The sequence below is a fragment of the Dipodomys merriami genome, unplaced genomic scaffold (assembly GCF_024711535.1).
Source record: "Dipodomys merriami isolate MVZ:Mamm:240054 unplaced genomic scaffold, mDipMer1.0.p SCAF_7, whole genome shotgun sequence".
Lineage (NCBI taxonomy): Eukaryota > Metazoa > Chordata > Mammalia > Rodentia > Heteromyidae > Dipodomys > Dipodomys merriami.
Window position 1 is genome coordinate 72,061,358 of NW_027206290.1, and position 22,652 is coordinate 72,084,009.

Sequence of the window (22,652 nt, forward strand, 5' to 3'; positions counted from 1 at the left end):
TTTTAAATGAAATGGATTTATTTTATTTGAATTTTTTTTACTATTATTATAAAGAAGGCTTACCATTTCTTAAGTGTTTTTTTTTTTTGGGGGGGGGGGTCCGGTCGTGGGGCCTGAACTCTGGGCCTGGGCGCTGTCCCTCAGCTCTTCAGCTCAAGGCTAGCACTCTACCACTTTGAGCCACAGCGCCACTTCCAGCTTTTTTCTTTTTGCTTATGTGGTGCTGAGGAATCGAACCCAGGGCATCAGGCATGCAAGGCAAGTGCTCTACCACTGAGCCATCTTCTCAGCCCCCAAGGCTTACCATTTCTTAAGCCAGGTAATGAATACATTCATTTTGGACAATGTCACCTCTTCCTTTGTTCTCTCAGATCTTCCTTCCTGTCCCCACCCACAAATTGTATAGTTCATTTTCAACATAGTTTCTATTGAGTACCACTGATGCATTTACTCACCCAATGTCCTTCCATTTTTTTGCATCTCTTCTTCCCTCCCCCAAAGATAGATAAATGAACAAACAAGACAAAAAAGAAAAAAAAAGAAAAACTCATTTCCATTTCCAAAGAACATTTTTTTTTCTTGCTTTTTTGACAGTCCTGGGGTTTAGGGATCTGGGTGCTATCCCTGAGCTTTTTTGGCTTAAGGCTGGCACTCTACCACTTGAGCCACAACACCACTTCTGGCTTTTTCTGTTTATGTGGTCCTAAGGAATCAAACCCAGGACTTCATGCATGCTAGGCAATTACTCCACCACTAAGCCACCTTCCCAGCCCAAGAAGCAATCTTAAACAGTAATATTAGCATTGTTTTATTAAAGAGGAACAAGCCAAGTTTTCTTTTTGCTTATATGGTGCTGAGGAATCGAACCCAGGGCCTCATGCATGCAAGGCAAGCACTCTACCACTGAGCCATCTTCCCAGCCCCACAAGCCAAGTTTTGAGCACATGTTTAATCCTAAAGTTTGTGCCCTTTCCATACCTCCAAATTATCAGGTAACCATAAAATACTAATTTTCCCACAAATTATCCTGCTCAAGAAACCTTCAGCCACCAACCCCTTCAGAATGTGATCCACACTGTCTTAGCATTCCACATCACGCACTACTTTTTTTTTTTTTTTTTGTCAGTCGTGGGCCTGAACTCTGGGCCTGGGCGCTGTCCCTCAGCTCTTCAGCTCAAGGCTAGCGCTCGACCACTTGAGCGAGCTACAGCACCACTTCCAGCTTTTTCTGCTTATGTGGTGCTGAAGAATCGAACCCAGGGCCTCATGCATGTAAGGCAAGCACTCTACCACTGAGCCACCTTCCCAGCCCCCATGCACTACTTCTTTATCCAGCACTTTCCTACAGGAACTCTGTCCTCCACAAAAACTTACCCACCACCCCAATCACAGGCAGTATGTACATCCTCAACTTCTTCCTACTTACCTTCCCTTATTTAATACCGGCCCTTTCCTTCAGGGCCTAGCTTAAAGCCTTTCTGATGACCCCCAACCCCTGAAATCCCTGTAGCACATGCCTGTGATCTTTCTTTTTAATTATAATTTTATTGTTAATATTGAGGTGATGTACAGAGGGGATACCATTTCATAATTCAGGTAATGAGTAGCGATTCTTTTTTGGACATCACCACCTCTTCCTTCCCTTTCCCTCAGCATCCTTTTTTTTTTTTTTTTTTTTTTTTTTTGACACTTCTCACTAAGGTGTAAACCTCTATCCTTCCGTGAATGGGCTTTCTTTTTGGTTTTAGCATCTCAGGTAGCCCTGAGCCCTGCATAGAAAAAGAGCCGGATAATTACAGGTTCTTTGGGATGAAAGCGGATCCTCCCAGCTGGGTGAGCTCTGTCGCTTTGGGGTTTGGGGCTGAGCTTCACCTCAACTTCACCTAAAGCTTTTAGCCTTTAAACACTGCACGGGTCTATTCTTCTCAACACCCCGAGCCCCCCAGGGCAGCCCCTCCGACCCCCTTTTCCAAAGCCACCCTCTCAGACCCCCGCGTTTCTTCCCCTCCTTCTCCTCCAACCCAGCCCTTCCCCCGGGGCCCCGCCCCCGCCGCCCCCCCCGCCCCCGGGCGCCCACCGCAGACCCTCGCCCCGGGGTGGGGGCACACCCCGATCCTAGGGGCGCTCCCCCAAGAGCGGGTTATTTTCACGGCTTCCCCCCCCTCCCCTCGGCCCTTCCCAGAGCCGCTCCGGGCCCCCGCCGCGGAGCTGCGCCCCAGCCGCGGCGACCTCTTCCCCGGCGCGGCGGCGGGGCCCGGCCGCCCCCCAGCCGGGGCGGGGCGCGCGGAGGCGGGGGCGCGCTGGCGGCCGAGGCGGCGGCAGCGGCGGCGGCGGCGGCGGCGGCGGCAGGCGGGCCGGGCGCGTGTCCGCGGCGCCGTGACTCGGCGGCTCCGCAGCGGCTGCAGCGGGAAGACCCGGCCGGAGCCGCCGCCGCCGCCGCCGCCGCCATCGCAGCCGGGCGGCCGGGCCCCGCCGCGGGGATGCCGAGGAGCCGGGGCGGCCGCGCAGCGCCGGGGCCCCAGCTGCCACCGCGGCCGCCGGGCCAGGCCCCGCGCTGGAGCCGCTGGCGGGTCTCGGGGCGGCGGCTGCTGCTGCTGCTGCCCGCTCTCTGCTGCCTCCCGGGCGCCGTGCGGGCGGCGGCGGCGGCCGGGGCCGGGGACCGGGCGGCGGCGGCGCGGGCGGCCGAGGCGGAGGCGCCCTTCGTCGGGCAGGTGGGGCCGGCGCGCGGGGCTCGGGGCCTCGGGGCGGGGCGGGGCGGGGGGCGGCGCCGGACCGGGCCCGGGTGGGCTCCGGGGCGGCGCGCAGGGGTCGAGGGAGGGCCGTGCTCGGGGTCCGGCCCCGGGGAGGCCGCACCGCGCGGCCGCCCGCGCCCGGCGCCGTTCAGCACCGCGGACAGGGGCGGCGGGCGGGGGCGGAGCCGCGGAGCCGCGGGTCAGGGCTGAGGGGTCTGAGGTGGGCCGAGGTGGGCCGAGGTGGGCCGAGGTGGGGCTGAGGAGGGGACGGCGGCCGCGGCCCCCCGGTGGAGGAGCGGGCGGTGCGGCCTGCGTGGCCGCGTGTGAGGGAACCTACGACGCCGCGGAGTAAATAGTGAGCGCGGCGGTCTGTGGTGGGCTGAGGAGAAAGCTGGCGGGGGAGGGAAAGCAGGGGAGCGAGAGCTCGGCCGCTTGCCGCCCCCTCCCCCCCACCCCCGCTTCCCCGGACCTGCAGAGTGGTCAGGGTGGACTTGTCCCGCGTGGCCCCCCCGCGGGGCAGAACTGAGGCCAGCAGGGGTGGGGGTGCGGGGTGCAGGAAGGCGAATCTCAGCTCGGTTGCGGGGAGAAGTTTGTAACCATCGGAGCCGCTCAGCCAGTTTGGGAGGCAGCGAGCTGATCAGCGCTGGCATGTGCGAGCCAAAGCTCCAGGCGGGGATTGGATGGATCCGCGCATAGTACCTGCGTGGATACAGGCATCATAACAACCGTAAGGCCAGCTAGCGTTCCCTGCGCTCGCGAGGCACAGGCCTGGTTGCTTTGTCTGATAGGAATGCACTCAGTAATGATCCTCCTGGCTGCTTCATGAAAGGGTGGCAGTTCGTATCCCCATTTTACAGGTGAGGCTGTACACTCAGAGAGATTAAAGGAATTTGCCCAAGGTCACACGGCTAGTGCTTGATGGAGTTGGGATTCTAACCTGGGCAGGTGGACAGTAGTCTCCTCCTAGCTAACTGTGACACTATTCTGTGTTACATGGGTTAGCAGGGCAGTTGGACTGATTTCTCTGACCTCTTCCAAACCTAGGGGTCTGCCCTTCTAATCAAGAATAGTGAGACAGAGGTATTCTGGTCGGGGAAAAGCAGAGTGGTTGCTTGAATTATCTGGAGAGAAAGAGTGTAGCAGGCAGTTTACTTGTCCAGAATAGCCTACCAGACCGGTGATTTGTAACTGAGCACAAGACTCAGAGGGTCATAAGTTCCCTGACATTTTGTGAAAATTTGTGTTTATGTAAATGTTGCTTTTCTAGGAGAGAATCCACACATTTCTTCAGATTCTCAAAGGGTTAAATGTTCCAAAAATTGAAGCTCTTTAAGAGAATGTTCTCCAAAGATACTGTTCCCCAAAGATCTTATAATTGCTAGTTGACTTTTAGAGAAAACTTTTTGTAGCTTGTGTTTTTGCTCTGTCTCAGATCAAAGTAATGTGTTTAGTGAGTTCTATACCCTAGAAGAAGCAGGATGCTCTTAGACTTCCTGAGTACAAAAAGGTGAAGTGGCAAGACCCTGGCCTGGGATTTAAGAGCCTTGAGCTTTCATCTGCCCTTGGCCTCTGGTGGTTTCTGTGACCTTGAGCCATTTCCTTGCCCTCTCTAGGCTTGAATCTCACCATCTCTAACACGAAGAAACGGAGCAGGATGATTACAAGTTTGAATCCTTTTTATTCCTGTGGTATTTCAAGCATTAAAAGGAGGTGATTTGCTTGAATATATCAGGATTTGAAGAGAAGGCTATATTTACTCACTGGTGCTTAGCCTTACCACTTTTATAGGCTTTGAATATTCCACCTTGCCTAGCCTTTTTGTTTTCAAACTTAAGTTGCCTTGTTGTATCAGGCTATCCCCAGAATAGCTACATTCATTCAAAGGATCATTTTAGTTGCCCTTTCCGGGGCATTTTTGGACCTCATTTTCAACTTGATTATTATCCCCAGATGAAGGACTCTATGGTTTCTTCATAAAGTAAGGATGATTTCTTCTTTGGTTTCCAGGTCCTACCCTTCTTCTTCCTATCCCTTTGTCAGTGTCCTGAACTTAATGTATTAGGCCACTGCCTTTAGAAAACCATCTGTAATAGTTCCCTGATCCCTTTCCTGGGTCAGAACTGATAGCCTGGAATGCAACACCCTACATGAGGATTATTTTTATCAGAGTGCATTGCCCTACCTACCTTTCCCCACATTTATGTTCAGCTGCCATTTTGTATCCCACTCACGCGCTTCCTTCCTCCTCTTTCCTCCAGCATAGCATTTCCTTACTTGAAAGGACTTAAAGGATCTGCAGTCCTGAAATTTTCAGTTTGCTCTACTTCTTCTAGATTACTTATTAAAATTTTAAGTCAGACAGATCCCAGCATGGTCTCTTGGGGCCCCCTGTACTCCCAATTCTCTTCCATTCAGAGAAGTGATCATTTGTTTCCATCTGGTGTTTCCTACCTCTAAGTGAGTTCTCAGGCCTTGAAACATGACTCTTTATTCCATTCCATTTTCAATGTCTAACACATTGTCCAAAACTTCCTAAAAGACAGAAGAATGATTATCAGCTGCTTCTTTCAAACAATTTATGCCTTATTATCCCCTCACTGAACACTAGTGGAGCATATTATTAGAACCCTGTAGAAATATTGTTGCTTTCCAGCCAGTAGATAATACTGCTCACTCATCTTTCTGCCTCCAAAGTCCCTAGAGTCTAGCCCCCACTCTGTCTCCCCATTAGCAGGCTGCCTTTCCCAGGGCTCAATGATAATGCATTCTGACTCCAGACAAGTGAGGCTCTCCTTTATCCTAAACAAGCAGCCCAGGTTTCCCTGGATATGATCACATGTTCTTCACTGCTGACTTCTTTAGGTATCACTTATTTCTCTTCCATCAGGAGAGCCCACTGAGGCAGCCCCAGCCAGTGTGTCCTTATTTGGGAGGAAAAAGTTGTGGTTTTGACTAGTCCAATCACTTTGTATTTTTAAATCTAACACTACCCCATCTCTCAAGGTTCACCATTAAGTATATGGTCAGCATTCAGTGATTCTGATCGTGTGTGTGTGTGTGTGTGTGTGTGTGTGTGTGTGTGTGTGACTAGGATTTGAACTCTGGGCTTTGGGATACTGAGGTCTGTGATACTCCTGGCCTTGTGTTTACCAGGCAGGCATTCTCCTATGTGAGCCACACCCCCAACCTTTTGTTTGCCTATTTATTTTTCAGAAAGGGACTTGCATTTCTTTCCATACCAGCCTGAACCACAATCCTCATATTTATGTTTCTTGAATAACTGGGATAGCAGGTACACACTACCATGTCCAGCTTTAAAAAAATTAAGTAGTTATACAATGGGAAGGGATGGGAAGGGGAAACAAAGGAGGAGGCTACAATGCTTGATAAGAAATGTACTCATTATCTTGCCCATGTAATTGTAACCCCTCTGTACAGTATATTCACAATAAAAAAATAAAAATAAAAGTAATTAAGTAGTTATACAAAGAAGTTTCAATTCCATGATTCAGATTATGAGTATAATGCATTTTGATCAATGTCACCTCTTCCATCGTTCTATCTCATTCCCCCCCCCCCCATTGCTACCCTTGAAATCCTTGAGGTTGTTGTTTTGTTGGTCATGAGGCTTGAACTCTGGGCTTGCGCCCTGTCCCTCAGCTCTTCAGCTCAAGGCGAGCACTCTACTGCTTGAGCCACAGCGCCACTTACGGTTTTCTGGTGGTTAATTGGAGATAGGAATCTCATGGACTTTCCTGCCCAGGCTGGTTTTGAACTGAGGTCCTCAGATCTCAGCCTCCTGAGTTGATAGGATTACAAGTGTGAGCCACTGGCACCCAGTCCTTGAGTTATTTTTTAATAATTGATTGAGGTAGACTGGCCTCTAACCAGGAACCTCCCCAATCTCCTCCTCCCAAGTAGTTAGGATTTTAGGTGTGAACCCCTGTCCCAGATTACTCTTTATTCTTTATGTCTAAAAGTTACAGAGATCTGGGGGGCTGGGATGTAGCTCAGTGGCAAAGCGCTTGCCTAGCAAGTGCAACGTCCTGGGTTCCATCCCCAGTACCAAAAAAGAAAAGACAAAAAAAATACAGTTAAAAAAAAAAAAAAGTTACAGAGATCTGAAATAGGCACTTACGGTCTCAAGATACCTTCTAAAATCCTTTTATAGGGAAGGGACTCATTGCCCTTCCTTCAGTAGAAATAGAGGTCTTTTCCAGTTAAAGTATGTCCCATTCTAGTTCTTGAAAGGGGTAGTTTTAGAACTAGTAGAAGTAAATTAGTTATATCAAAGGCACTAATTTTAAGAAATGCCTAGTCTTATAATAATATGGTATCATTTAAACTCTAAAAAGGAGGACTAGTGTAATATTATCTCCTCAGTGCCCAATACCATGCCTGACACCTTCTAGACATGTGATAACCATTGGAAAATTAGTTTTATTATCTGTGTTCCCCACCAACCTCTTCATACAACTCTTACCACACAAGTCAGTAGCTCTTTTGGTGAATAAATGGACACATGCTAGAGGTATGCATAGGGTGCAAGGAGGCGCTGAAAAGGGAGGAGGTAAGGCTCCCCAGCTAGAGTTGGAGCAGAGAATGTTTCAGGAGAAGGGAACATCTGAGATGTACCTTTGAGGGAGGAGAAGAATAGACAATGATAAGCAGGCAGTACAGAACCATGGCTCCACATGGTTCCCATGTGTTTAGGGAAACTGGATAATTGGCCTGGAGCATTGAGTTACTTGCTGTTTCCAGTAAGAGTGTGAGGAGAGGAGGCTGTGTGGAAAGGGAGGCAGAGAGCCGATTGTAAAGTTGGCTTTTGTCCAAAGGCGTAGGGGAGTCATTAAAGGTTTCTGAGCAAAGTGACCTGCTCAGAGCTATGTTGAGGAGGCAGAGGGGATGGGCTGGGCTTGTTGTTCTGAGAGCTGGCTTCTCAGTGTTGCTTTGTTAGCATGACTTAGGCCTGAGTGTTTTAGGGAATGGTATGTGGGTAAAGGTGTGAGTTCTGACTCTGGCTCTCTTGCTGTTTTGTGTTGCTGAGAATAGAACCTAGGCCCTTGTGCATGCTGAGCAAGTTCTCTACTACTGAGCATACCTATCCACTGCCGAGAGGTTTTGGAACCAGTCATTTAGTTTCTTTGAACTTCAGCATTGATTCAAATCCTTCACTTCATCATCACAACAGGCATTTGTTTTATTTATTTATTTGGGTCCGGTCGTGGGGCCTGAACTCTGGGCCTGGGCGCTGTCCCTCAGCTCTTCAGCTCAAGGCTAGCGCTCTACCACTTGAGCCACAGCGCCACTTCCGGCTTTTTTCTTTTTGCTTATGTGGTGCTGAGGAATCGAACCCAGGGCCTTGAGCATGCAAGGCAAGTGCTCTACCACTGAGCCACCTTCCCAGCCCCAGGCATTTGTTTTAAAAGCCAGCTTTGAGCCAGGTGCTGGTGGCTTATCCCTGTAATCCTAACTACTCAGGAAGCTGAGATCTAATCATCATGGTTTGAAGCCAGCTCAGGCAGAAAAGTCTGTGAGACTCTTATCTACAATAAACTACTCAGAAAAAGCTGGAAATGGTGCTGTGGTTCAAGTGGTAGAGGGCTAGCCTTTAGTACAAAGAGGCACAGGGACAGCACCCAGGCCCTAAGTTCAAGCCCAAGGACGATAAAAAATAAAAAGCCAACTTTGATCTAGGCTTTAACAATATAAAGTCATATATAACAATAAAGTCATATATATTTATAAACACATATACATATATTACTTTGTATATGTATACATATATTAATAGATAATATCTTCCCAAAAGTTACACATGTAACAAAGTACAGAAAAGCAAGATATTATTATTGTTGTTATATTATTGATGGCACTTTATTATTGATATGTTATTGATGCATAAGATGATATTAATATTATTGTTATAATATTAACAATATTATTATTGTTGTTGTTATTTTGGCTTTTTGAAGTGGAGTCTGTGTAGTTCAGACTGACCTCAGGGTCACAATTATCCTGCCTCAGCCTCTAGAGGGCTGAGATTAGAGCATGAGCAACCATACCAGGCCTGCTTTAAACTTAATAACAAAATTTTAAAGTGTACCAAATATCTGACTGACATGTTACTTTCACAGTCATCTTGCTTTGAATGGCTTTTGGGAAAAAGCGTAGTCTACTACTTAACTACTGGAAGTGACACTAGTTTTACATATCTATATTTTATGTTATAGAAAAGAATTGCAATGCATATGACCTAGCACCCCCCAGTCTGCTTCTGTGACCTGTGAGACCCTGCATGATTAAGTCCCTTCCACTCTCTGGCTTCCTTTTTTTCTACCCACTCTCCTTATTGTCACTAGACTCAACCACTTTGGCCTTCTATTTTCCTAATATGCTTTGTTCTTTCCCTCTTATGAATAGAGGATATTCTTTTTCCTGAAATGTTGTGTCTTCAGCTAGCTCATTCACAAGTCTTACCTGAGAGACCATCCCTCACTCATAACTTATATCTCTTGCAATGCACTTTTGTGACACCTCATCCTTTCCTTTCATTCCACTTAACATGATTGCAATGAAATGTTTAATATTTTCATATATATGTCCCACACCAGGCAGTAAGTTCCTTGAGGAAGAGTTCAGTAGGGTTAACAGGCATGTATAAAGCTTTATTTATAAAGTAATATGAAATGTGCAATACATGAGAGACATGATAATGCCGTTGGGAGCACAGAGGATGTCCACTCAACCCGGGGTAGATGGTCTTCCTCCATGGAGTACCATTAGTGGTACCTTTTGAAGAATATCCAATAGTTCGTCAGGATGGGGCCAGAATATATGTGCTGAAGGTATTCTAGGAAGCAAGACTGAAACACAGGCATACAGACAGAACCTGCAAGTCCTGTTCAGACAACACAGTAGGTTCAATAGAGCTACAGTATGAGGAACCCGAGATGGGCAAGAAAAGGCTTGAAGTTTGTTGAAGGCCATGCTAAGGAATAGAGACTGTGCAGCTGGCAATGAGCAACTAGAAGATCAGCTCCACACTCAATCCATCCATGCTAAAATAATGAAAACTATTGTAATTAGAGATTATCTGGTTCAGCCATCTTCTCATTACAATTAAGAAACTGAGGTCTGGCCACTGCTCTTTCTTTGTTTTCCTTATCTTTTTTTTCTTTTTTTTTTTTGGTCAGTCATGGGGCTTGAACTCTGGGCCTGGGTGCTGTCCCTCAGCTCTTCAGCTGAAGGTTGATGCTCTACCACTTGAGCCACAGTGCCACTTCTGGCGTTTTCTACTTATGTGGTGCTAAGGAATCAAACCCAGGGTCTCATGCATGCAAGGCAAGCACTCTACCACTGAGCCACCTTCCCAGCCCATCCTGTCCTTCTTTCTTTTTTTCTTTTTTCTTTTTTGTAGGGCCTGAACTCTGGCCTGGGCACTGTCCATCAGCTCTTCAGCTCAAGGCTAGTACTCTACCACTTGAGCCACAGCACTACTTTCGGTTTTTTCTGCTTATGTGGTGCTGAGAATCGAACCCAGGGCCTCATGCATGCAAGGCAAGCACTCTACCACTGAGCCACCTTCCCAGCCCCCTGTCCTTATTTCTTAACTCACCACTGAGTCCAGTCCCAAGGGACAAGAGGCATTAGAAAGGGTGAAGAAATCTAAGACTCCTACTTTCTCAAAGTGAATGACAGCATAGCCACATTCCTGGCCTTGGGCAGGGGCCTCCCTGGAAGACTCGGATATCCTGGTGCTGACCCAAAACCCCAAATGCGCTGCTCTCCTGGGCCTGGTGATTATTTGGCTTGTGGTGGCCTTCTGGGAGAAGGCCAAAGACCTGGTGTGGAGCGCCAGGAATTCCCGTTAATGCACTCTCCACCCACTGAAGAACCAGTGGGAGCTAAAGGCAATGCAGCTCCAGGAAGGTGTTTGTCAAGAAACTAAAGTGGGCAGTGAGGGCAATCCTCTTTAGACTAGCTGGAAGTGAAGGAGGAGGAGGAGGAGGAGAGAGACAGAGAGAGAGAGGAAGGAAGGAGAAAGAAAGAAAGAAAGAAAGAAAGAAAGAAAGAAAGAAAGAAAGAAAGAAAGAAAGGAAGGAAGGAAGGAAGGAAGGAAGGAAGGAAGGAAGGAAGAAAGAAAGAAAGAAAGAAAGAAAGAAAGAAAGAAAGAAAGAAAGAAAGAAAGGAAGAAAGAAAGGAAGAAAGAAAGGAAGGTCATTTGGAAGCAACCCAGAGTATGGGGGTGCATCATGACAAAAAGAACCCTCCCTGGGAGGCAGGGACATTGGTCTCCATTTCTGAGTCTCCTACCAACTTGCTCTTCAACTGTTTTGTTTTGTTTGTTGTTCTTGGGTCTTGAACTCTGGGCTGGGGCGCTGTCCCTTAGCTCTGCAGCTCAAGGCTAGTGCTCTACCACTTGAGCCACAGAGCCACTTCTGGTTTTCTAGAGGTTAATTGGAGATAAGAGTCTAATGGACTTTCTTGCCCAGGCTGGCTTTGAACTGTGATCCTCAGATCTCAGCCTCCTGAGTAGCTAGGATTACAAGTGTGAGCCACTGGTGCCTGGCACTCTTCAACTTTGAATAAGTCATTTTTCCCTCCCTGAGTTTTATTTTTCTCTTCTGCAAAATCAGCTTGTTAAGTTGCATAATCTCTAAGTATTATTGACCAGTACATCCTCCAGAATAGTTAATGCTTTCAGTATGAAATGTTAAAAAGTAGTCATGAGTCAGGTGGACCCAGAAAAAGACAAGAACCTTGGTTGTAGGGGTAGTGGAGAAATAATGGATTTGTCTGTTGCTTGCTTGCTTTTTCATTTTTGTTTTTTTTGTGTGTGTGCGTGTATGCCAATTCTGGGATTTAAACTCAGGTGCTTGTACTCTGGAAAGACTTTCTTGCTCATGGTTGTTATTTTACTACATTAGCCACACTTTTAGTTAAAAAGGAGTTGAAGGCAACAGACCCAGTGACTCCCACAGGAGTCATCAAGGAGATCTGGTGATTTGGCTTGTCATCTAAGACTAAAGGTGTCTTATCAATCTGTTGCTAAGAATGTTGTCAGACACCTTGTATGCATATACTGTTTTGTAGAATGCGAACTTCTTTGTACAACTACTTAAAGATAATAATAATAATAAATGTTTAAAAAAAAGAAATATGGAAAAAAACAGTTTGGGACCAGAGAGCTAAAACAATAAACAGAGCAGCAGAGTAAGATCCCTTATAGATTAGAGGAAAACAACATTGTTTTACCATGTGAATTCAGAAGACTAAGAACACAGAAGGTATCACAAGTTTATACCGAAGACATTGCATTGATACTGTTTATATTCTAATATATATTCTAAATCTAATTATATTCTAATTCTATTGGAATATAATAAATTTCAACTTATTTGTCACATTATCAATTTATTAATTCTAATAAGTTTCACTGTGAAATATAAAATCAGAATATACTAATATAAAATATATAATAATAATATATAATATAAAATCTGGGCATATATTTTGCATTGTTCTGTTGTAGTTAGGATATCAAAGGCAACTCTGTTTTAAAATATTATTCCATTATTTCTACCTAAAGCTTTACCATTTATAGTTTTACAGCCTGGAGACAAGAGGAAACAATGTGGTTAAAACATTAACAATATAAGGCCCAATAAAGAGGAACATATGGACTTCTCTATGGAAATATTTGGTGGTAGAAAGGCAGTAGTGTAAGTTCCTGTCTGGTTGGAAGGTAGACAGGCCTGGACATCAGGTAATTGTGTATAGAAACAATTTTTTCACCTTCTTGGCTTTAGATACTTTTGAAATGGTAAGTATAATAAACAATTACATTTTGATTTAAAAAACAGAATGTAGGAACAGGAACATTGGAATAGCATTTTTTGGGGGGGGGGTCCGGTCGTGGGGCCTGTCCCTCAGCTCTTCAGCTCAAGGCTAGCACTCTACCACTTGAGCCACAGTGCCACTTCTGGCTTTTTTTTTTTTTTCTGCTTATGTGGTGCTGAGGAATTGAACCCAGGGCCTCATGCATGTAAGGCAAGTGCTCTACCACTGAGCTACCTTCCCAGCCCTGGAATAACATTTTTGGTTTCAATTTCTTTTTTTTGGCGGGGGAGGAGGGGGGAGGGCGCTCTGGTCGTGGGGCCTGAACTCTGGGCCTGGGCGCTGTCCCTCAGCTCTTCAGCTCAAGGCTAGCACTCTACCACTTGAGCTACAGCGCCACTTCCAGCTTTTTCTTTTTGCTTATGTGGTGCTAAGGAATCGAACCCAGGGCCTCTGGCATGCAAGGCAAGTGCTCTACCACTGCGCCACCTTCCCAGCCCCTGGAATAACATTTTTTATGTTCTAGAATAAGCAAAATATTCTATGTGCATGTACTAGTTTCAATTTGCTGTAACAATTTGCCACAAACTTATTGTCTTAAAGCAATACAGCTGGGGGTCTAGCTCATTAATAGAGTGCTTGCCAACTTACACAGGTCCTAGGTTTGGTTCTTAGTATCCCACAAAAAACACAAATCCCAAATGTGTCTTACATTTCTGGAGACTGGAAGTCTAAATAAAATATGTATACAGGGCTGAAATCAAGGTGGGCGAGGCTGTGTTCCTTCTTTAGGCATATGGGGGGAATCCTTTATCTTTTCCTGTTTCTTGAGGCAGCTCTCATTCCTTGGCTCAAGGACCTTTTCCATCAGTGGTATTCCTCTGGTCTCTGCTTTCTGTCATCATGTCTCGGACTCTGACTCTCTTCTCTCCCTTTTGTAAGAATTCTTGTGAATCCACATAATCCACATGAATAATCCAGGATAGTCAACACCCCCCCCCAAGATCCATAATCTAACACCATCCCTACCCTCAAGCTTTCATAGTCAAGAGGAAACAGAAAATTCCCTGGTAACCCCAATACAGTATGGTAAGAAAGAGGGAATGCTGAGAAGGGACAGAGGGAGGAACACCTGATAAAGATTTAAGAAGTCAAGGGAGATTTCCTTTCCAGAGAAAGAGAAAAAAAAAAGAGAAAACACAGAGTGGTCTGCTCTATACATACATACATATATATGTGTGTGTGGTGTGTGTGTGTGTGTGTGTGTGTGTGTGTGTGTGTGTAGGTCTAGAAGAACTATAACATACTGGAAACCAAAACACTAGTCAGGGAATGGTAAATGAGTGCAGAAGTCAGAAATCATCTCAAGGCTCCTTACTAAACAGATATAAATCTCTGGGTACTCTTGAATTCCTTTGGAGGGTATTCACACTTACTGTTCCTTTTTTCTGGAACATTTTGTCTACTATCCAAATGGCTCTCAACTGCTTCAAAACTTTTTTTAAATGCCAGAGATTTCCCTGACCACCTTCTATAAAATAGCTGCCATACCACTTTCTATCCACCTTCTATAAAATAGCTGCCATACCACTTTCTATCCCCTTAGCCTGCTTTGTTCTTCATGACACTTATTACCATGTGTTTCTCCTACTAGACACTCAACTAGAAAGTAACTAGGAAGTCTTGTTTGTCATTGTGGCTCTCACACTCGGCCCCTGTCTGCAGTAGGTCCTCAAAAAATATTTATTGAATGGATAAACTGAAACAATCAGATCTGATGTTTAGAAGTAGAACCAGTAATTCTTTGGTAAAACACTGGATGTGGGCAGTAAAAAAGAGGAAGGAGTCATGGGTCACATGAAACTTCTGGTTTGGATAACTGGATTTCCTGATGTACAAACCGCGGCACAAGTCTAACAGGGTCATTGTGATCTGAGATAAGACAGTGCACATTGGGAGTATGAGAAATAGGAAGTCCCAGGAAGGAAGGATGCCTGTCCAGTAGTCAGTGTAAAATGCCTGCCTTCTGCCACATATTAGTTTTGTGACTCTGGGTAATCACTTAATCTGTCTAAACTTCAGTATCTTCATCTACAAAGTGGGGATCAGCATTTGTACCTCCTGAAGTTGTATTCTTGAGTGCCTAGCACAATGACAAGTTCATAGGAGGCACTCAATAAGAATAGCTATGATCATTCTCATTACAATCTCTGGCTATTATAAACTTGTTTTATGCTGGGTAGTGGTGGCTCATACCTATAATACTAGTTACTCAGGAGGCTGAGATCTGAGGACATTGGTTTGAAGACAGCCCAGTAGAAAAGCCTATGAGATTCTTATCTCCAACTAACCACCAGAAAAGCAGAAGTAGAGCTGTGGCTCAAAGTGGTAGAGTGCTAGCCTTGAGCAGAAAAGCTCAGAGACAGTACCTAGACCCTGAGTTCAAATCCCACGACACCCTCCTCTTCAAAAAACATTTTGCAGTTCTAAGTGTGGAACCCAGAGCTTCATACATGCTAGGCAAGTGCACTACCACTGAGCCATACCCTCAGAAAGAATAGTTTCTTTTCCTTCTCCTCCTCCTCCTCCTCCTCTTCCTCCTTCTTTGTGAAGGTGCTGAAGTCAGGCCTGGCCACTGTCCCTCAGCTCTTCAGCTCAAGGCTAGCACCCTACCATTTGAGCCATAGTGCGACTTGCAGCTTTTTTCTGCTCATGTGGTGCTGAGGAATCGAACCCAGGGCCTCATGAATGTGAAGCAAGCACTCTACCACTGAGCCAACTTCCCAGCCCAAGAATAGTTTCTTAGGTGGAGTCAATATCTATGGCTGCACTTTCTCATTCTGGTCTTAGTTTTGTGCTCTACACAAATGGAATAGATCTTTCTTGTATTCATAGTCTCCTTTCATGTAGTCTTCCCTCCTCTAGCCTAACTTAGGCAATCCTCATCTGTCCTCACAAGACATGGTCCAGTTCTCTTTCTTCCCTGGCTGCTCTCCCTTAGTCAAGTTCCAGTTTATCACCACCCCTCCATAGATAAACCTCTAGAATAGGATTTGAAACTGTGTCTCTGTTGTTCAATCATCATCTAGATTATGACTTCAGTTGCCAAATTTTTTGTTGTTGTTTTTTGGTCAGTCGTGGGCCTGAACTCTGGGCCTGGGCGTTGTCCCTCAGCTCTTCAGCTCAAGGCTAGCACTATACCACTTGAGCCACAGCGCCACTTCCAGCTTTTTCTGCTTATGTGGTGCTGAGGAATTGAACCCAGAGTCTCATGCATGCGAGGCAAGCACTCTACCACTGACCCACTTTCCCATCCCCCGAGTTACCAACTTCTTTAATCAAGGGCTTTTATTCTTTCTTCCCCCTTCTAGCCCAAACTTGACATCTTATTTTCTGGTTCTTTGTAGTCTTTGCCTCTTGACTTTCTGATAATGCCACCTGGCTACACCATTTTGGATGGAAAACCCTATCTCAATCATACCCTCCCACTGCTCCTCTAGGCAGTACAGTCTGGTTTCAATTTGATGCTCTGGAATGTCTCTGAGTACCTGTTATAACTGATCTAGTACCCTTGTCTCTGTTTTCCAAGTGCCACTCCTCAACACCGCCAGCAATCTTCCTTTTCCACCCCCACTGCCACTTCTAATCTCACCACCGCCTCTGCCGTCTGCCACGCTCTTCCCTCTTCTGTCCATGGTATTTTTTTTCCCTTTTTGTTATCCTCTTGTGTCTCCTTTCCCTGCCACTACTTCGAAACATCTCGGCTTTGACTTCTTGGAAACCAAAATTTGCCTTCTGGCCAGTGGACCAATCAAACTCTTTTGTCTACGATCACTACATCTTGGGTTCAGCCCAGCTATTTCTGTCCCTGCTGTATTTTGTGATTCTTCTCACTTTCCTTTGGGTTTACACCTCCTTCCGCACTTAGAGGGTGACAGACATCTTAGCATTGTTAACTGAGCTGTAAAAGTTAGACTTCTGACCAGCCAGAGATTGATTAATGGATCCAGGTGTAAAAAGATAAAAGGTAGGTCATTCTGTTGAAAACTGAATAAGCCTTTTTTTTCCTTTAGTGGACTTTTTAAAATCTTTTTTTACAAATGGGACAATGGAGCCTGTCACCTCATCCAGCAAGGAAGTCAAACAAGGAACGACTGAATTTCAGCAAACATGTTCTTCCAACTGCTAATAGATACCAGGAATTGTGCTCATTAAGCTTTCTCAAGACAAAATCCTTTCCTTTGTGCCTGAGCAGTGCCTCCCAGACCAACTGTTCATTCATTCATGAACTCAGTAACTATGGTATCAGACACTGTGCTAAATGCTGTAGCAAATACAAAAAAAAAAGACTGTGACACAGTCCCTCAGCTCTTCAGCTCAAGGCTAGCACTCTGCCATTTGAACCACAGCACCACTTCTGGCTTTTTCTGCTTATGTGGTACTGAGGAATTGAACCCAGGGCCTCATGCATGCAAGGCAGGCACTCTACCACTGAGCTACCTTCCCAGCCCCTGTAACACAGTCTTTGTTTCCTAGGAACTCAACCTAGTAGGAGAAAACATTGTAGTTGCTGCATTTAGGATAGTATGTACCAAGTACTGTAGGAGCAGAGAGAGTTATCCACCAACTGCAGTTCAACTGAGTCAGGCTTTCAGAGAACTAATAAGAGTCCATTAACATGGAGGAATGGGATATACTTTATATTGGCACCACACCTCTTTTGTAATGGTCTGAAGTATCTTATATATTATAATGTGTTTTTAATTTTTAATTTTTAATTATCTTTAAGTAGTTGTACAAAGGGGGTGCTATATAAATGCATTATGAATGCAGTACATCTTGATCAGTGTCACCCCTTCAACATTCTCACCCCACTTCGAACCACCCCTTTCCTTACTTTGCTTAATTTTATGGTGTATAGACACTGAATTCTTGACTTCATCCCCCCTACTTCCCTCCTTCATTTGTCTACTCCTTCTCCTTGGTCCCCGCCTTGAGTGTACCCATTTCCTGGTGTTGATTTAGTTGGGTTTTGACCTAGTCTTTCTAAAAGATTATACTACTTGAGCTCTCTGTGGAGTCTATTATACTTCAGTTAATTAATTTGTAACCACTTGCATAGGCCCATCCCAACATGTTTACTTCTAGATTTACAGGTACATTCTATCTACCATAAATGAAGTAAACTCTGCAACCTTTGTTACTTTGGGTATGGCTTACTTCACTTAATAGAATTTTTTTCCAAGTCTTTCCAGTTCCTTTTGAATGGTACAATATTATTCTTTCTAATAGAGAGTAAAAATCCATTGGGTATATATGCCAAATTTTCTCGATCCATTCGTCCATTGAGGGGCATCTAGGCTGATTCCACATCTCAAAGACCTCAATGTAAAACAGAAACCATGAAACTTACAGGAAGGGGTAGGGAAAACAGGACTCCTGGGTACAGATCAGAACTTTCTAAGTAAATCCAAAAACATAACAAATCAGAGAAAGATTTGATAAATAGGATTACATCAAACTTAAAAGTTTCTGCACAGCAAAGGACATAGCTAACAAACTAAATAGAAAGGCCACAGAATGGGAGAAGATTTTTACTAGGTATAATCAGAATATACTTAGAGGTCAAAAAATTAAATCCTCAAAAATTAAACCCTCAAAGAAACAAAAACCCAATTAATAAATTGGCTGATGACTTAAAGAAAGACTTATGAGAAGAAGAAAATGGCTAATAGACACATGAAGAAATACTCAACATCTCTGGCTATAAAGGAAATGCAAATCAAAACAACAATGAGGCTGGGTTCCTGTGGCTCATGCCTGTAATCCTAGCTACTCAGGAGGCTGAGATCTGAGGATCATGGTTCAAAGCCAGCCTGGGCAGGAAACTCTTATCTCCAATAAACCACCAGAAAACCAGAAGTGGCGCTGTGGCTCAAGCAGTAGAGCGATTGCCTTGAGCTGAAGAGCACAGGGACAGCGCCCAAGCCCAGAGTTCAAGACCCATGACCAACAACAACAGCAACAAAAAGACACTGAGTTTTCACATCACCTCAGTTAGAATGGCCATCACCAAGAAAACAAAGAATAACAAACTTTGGCAAAGATGAGGCCAAAAGGGAATTCTAATACATTTTTGGTGAGGATGTAAACTTACTTAACTGCTCTAGAAAGCAGTATGGAAGGTTCTCAAAAAATTAAACATAGAACTACCCTATGATCCAGCAATTCCACTCCCGAGCATTTATCCAATGGAACACAAACCAATTCCAATAAAAGCCACAGCACAACCATCTTCTTTGCAACACTATTCATCATAGCCAGTGTACATAATCAGCCCAAAATACATTTTTAGGTAAAGCATTTAAGGAAAAATATAACTTGGTGATCTGAAAGATGAAAAATGTGATCATTCCCTTCAAGTACCACTGTGCTCAATATTTAAGCTTATATATTTGGCTGAAAGATCTGTATCAGAGAGGAAAAAAGGAAAATCATTGGGTTACCCTATGTTCCTTTTCTTACCCCTCAAAATGAAGAGAATTCCCTCAAACTAAAGCTTGGTCTGAGAGCAAAAAGTATGCAATCCAATTTAGTTGTCATTTACCTACTGAGCGCCAGTCCCTCTGCAGTGCTCCCAGTCTTCTGAGGGAGATGGTTATGCCCTTAAACTGTCCTGTAGAAAATAGTCTTGATCATGATAGATATTCTACCCTCCACTGACCCCATGAGGACAGCTCTTGGTCAGGGAACAATGTGGAGGGCAGGATGTCTAGATGTCAAAAGGCAGAGAAGACATCAAAATTGAGTTTTCCACTTGAATTTACATAAGATAACAGAAAGTCATCTGAAGAGATAACAAATCTACTTTGAATGACTACTAGTTATCAGGTGTTATTCATTCATTTCATGTTAACAACTCTGTGGAAGAAGATAGAGACACTAAGTGGTGCTGGAAAGTGGTAAAGTCAGGATTCCATCTCAGGATTGTACATCATTCCTGATGTAACACTTGTTCATTCAAATCCTGAATGAGAAAGAGACCATGAGGTGACCTTCTGGCTGAGAGTTATAGAGATAATATGATCCTGAGATTTTAGCAGTTGATGATCTGACTTACCTGGAAATAGAAGTTGAAGCACCCAGGTGAGGGTGTGGGTAACATTGATTTCCCTGTCATTTCCATTTGTTCGCATTTTACTTGAGCTTTTTGGGCTGGTACTGGTCCATAGTCAACTCAAAAGCAATTGTAATATGTCCATTTTGTGAACAGATGACCTGTCATCTCTCTCCACTTCCCTCCTTTTCAACCTCTCTACTCATTGTTATTTTAAATACTGTTCAAAATGTGTCATGATCTCCTAAATCTCCAGATTGCTGCAATGCTATAACTTTCTCTCTCTCTCACTCTCTCACTCTCACTCTCTCTCTCTCTCTCTCTCTCTCTCTCTCTCTCTCTCTCTCTCTCTCTCTCTCTCTCTCTCTCTCTCTCTCTCTCTCTCCCCCTCTCTCTCCCTCTCTCCCTCTCTCTCATTCTTTTTTTGTGCCAGTCTTGGCCTTGAAATCAGGCTTGGATACTGTCTTGGAGCTCAAAGATAAAGCTCTACCACATGAGCCAGAGTGCCACTTCAGGCTTCTTTGTGGTTAATTGGAAATAAGAGTCTCACAGACTTTCCTGCCTGGGCTGACTTTGGATCTTAATCCTCACATCTCAATCTCCTGGATAGCTAGGATTACAGGCATGAGCCACTGGTGCCTAGCACATGCTGTAATTTTTTTTTTGGTCATAGGACTTGAACTCAGGGCCTGGGCACTGTCCCTGAGATTTTTGCTCAAGGCTAGTACTCTACCATTTTGAGCCACAGCACTATGTCCAGTTTTCTGGTGGTTAATTGGAGGTAAGAGTCACATGGACTTTCCTGCCTGGGCTGGCTTTGAACCTCAAGCCTCACATCTCAGCCTCCTGAGTAGTTAGGATTATAGGCATGAGCCATGGGTGCCTGGCACATGGTATAACTTTTAAGACTCAGTTTAAATTTTACCTCTACCTAGAAGTCTTCCTTGAGTTATTTTTCTTTCCCCACTACCCATGAACAAGACACTCCTCTCTTTTCTCCCATAAAACCCTGTACACACATACTTTGAAGCATTATACTTTCATATCCTGAGTTTATTGGTATGTGGTTCCTTACCCATAGTTGTATCTCAGGAGCCTTGTACAGTACTCAATAATAAGCATTTATAGGATGGTCAAAATGAATAACTACTCAGTGTCTAGTACAGTCCTGGGGACTGTATTTCTAAAGATGGTATGGACTCTTCCTTCAGTCTGGAGGAAATTGATATATAATGATTGGAGCCGGGGCTGGGAAGGTGGCTCAGTGGTAGAGCGCTTGCCTTGCATGCATGAAGCCCTGGGTTTGATTCCTCAGCACCACATAAGCAGAAAAAAAAAGCCGGAAGTGGTGCTGTGGCTCAAGTGGTAGAGCGCTAGCCTTGAGCTGAAGAGCTGAGGGACAGTGCCCAGGCCTCTCAGAGTTCAGGCCCCACGACCGGACCCCCCCAAAAAATGTTTGGAGCCCAATATTATAAGATCTACAGTATCTAAAAGAGGAGGTTTGGAGAGCACAGAAGAGAGAAAATAACTTAGCCTGGGATGTCTTCCAGTGGTAGTCATTTATGGGCTGAACACTGAAATATGAAAGAGTTTTGCCAAACTAAGAATACAGGCAGAGAGAAAAACACATATATAAAGGCATAAAAGAGATCAATGTTTTGAGAACTGCAAGTATTGATAGTCTATGTCATCACTTAGAAAGGAAAACATGTTTTAGATACCAAATGTGAGAAAGGTAAGGTTGTCACTCTGTTGTGGATGTTTTTTGTTTTTTTTTTTGGGTCCGGTCGTGGGGCCTGACTCTGGGCCTGGGTGCTGTCCCTCAGCTCTTCAGCTCAAGGCTAGCACTCTACCACTTGAGCCACAGCGCCACTTCCGGCTTTTTTCTTTTTGCTTATGTGGTGCTGAGGAACCGAACCCAGGGCCTCAGTCGTGCAAGGCAAGCACTCTACCACTGAGCCACCTTCCCAGCCCTGTTGTGGATGTTTTAAGATTATTTTGGCTATATTATTTTTAATCAGTCAAGTGAACTTTATCACAAGGAAGTAAAGATATTATAGTCATCTATGGTGAAGTAAAGAATAATTTATTTTTGTTTCTGGTCCAAAAAATTGTTTGATTTGACTTAGAACAAAAGACATGTCCACAATAAGTCTGTCTATTTAGAAGCAAGAAACAAAGGCTAATATAGCTAGCTAATACTGTTTCCCAAGGTACCTTTTCTTCATTCACTCCCTTCGTGTTTAGGATGGACAGAGAATAGAGTTTTTTGGCTCAAAGCCCAGCACTGAAAGTGCTAGAAGAGTTTGTGGATTCTGTAAACACACAAGTACTTTTATTTCTTTGGGTTCCTATCCCCTGACACCTCTTAACAGGAATAAGCATTGTTTTCTTTACTGTCTTCAGATGCATTGCTTCTTTGAACTTCTTTGCCCAAACTTTTTTTTTTTTTTTTTTTTTGGTCTGTCTATAGGGCTTGAACTCTGGGCCTAGGTGCTGTCCCTGAGCTTTTCAGCTCAAGGCAAGCATTCTACCACATGAGCCACAGCACCACTTCTGGTTTTATAGTGGTTAATTGGAAATAAGAGTCTCACCGCCTTTCCTGCCTGGGCTGGCTTTGAACCGCAATCCTCAGATCTCAGCCTCCTGAGTAGCTAGGATTGAGGTGTGAGCCACCAGTGCCCGGCTCCAAACTAATTTCAAAGCTTCTACTCTCTTAACCTTTTTCTTTCATGGAACCCTTTATACTTCTTTCTTTCTCTCTTTATCTCTCTCTTTTTAAAGATGATTCTACAGGCAAAACTTAGAAGAAAAAAATCTGAAAAAAAGAAGTCCTCCATGGCAATCTAACCAAAAGACATTCACAATTAATTCACAAAGGATATTCACATTAATTCTTTTTATATTTAGAAGCTTTTGGAGAGAGCTGTGGTGTAGCTCAGTAGCATTTTTAGCATGTGTAA

General features: G+C 44.5%; 1 protein-coding gene across 1 annotated transcript in view; it reads left to right on the forward strand.

The window, feature by feature from the left end:
- The first annotated feature begins 2,480 nt into the window (after positions 1 to 2,480).
- Positions 2,481 to 22,652, forward strand: part of Mmp24 (matrix metallopeptidase 24) — a 51,950-nt gene continuing 31,778 nt past the window's right edge. Inside the window, exon 1 of the mRNA XM_070007140.1 lies at positions 2,481 to 2,711. Coding sequence (XP_069863241.1) covers positions 2,481 to 2,711 — 231 coding nt within the window. The remainder of the gene's footprint in view (positions 2,712 to 22,652) is intronic.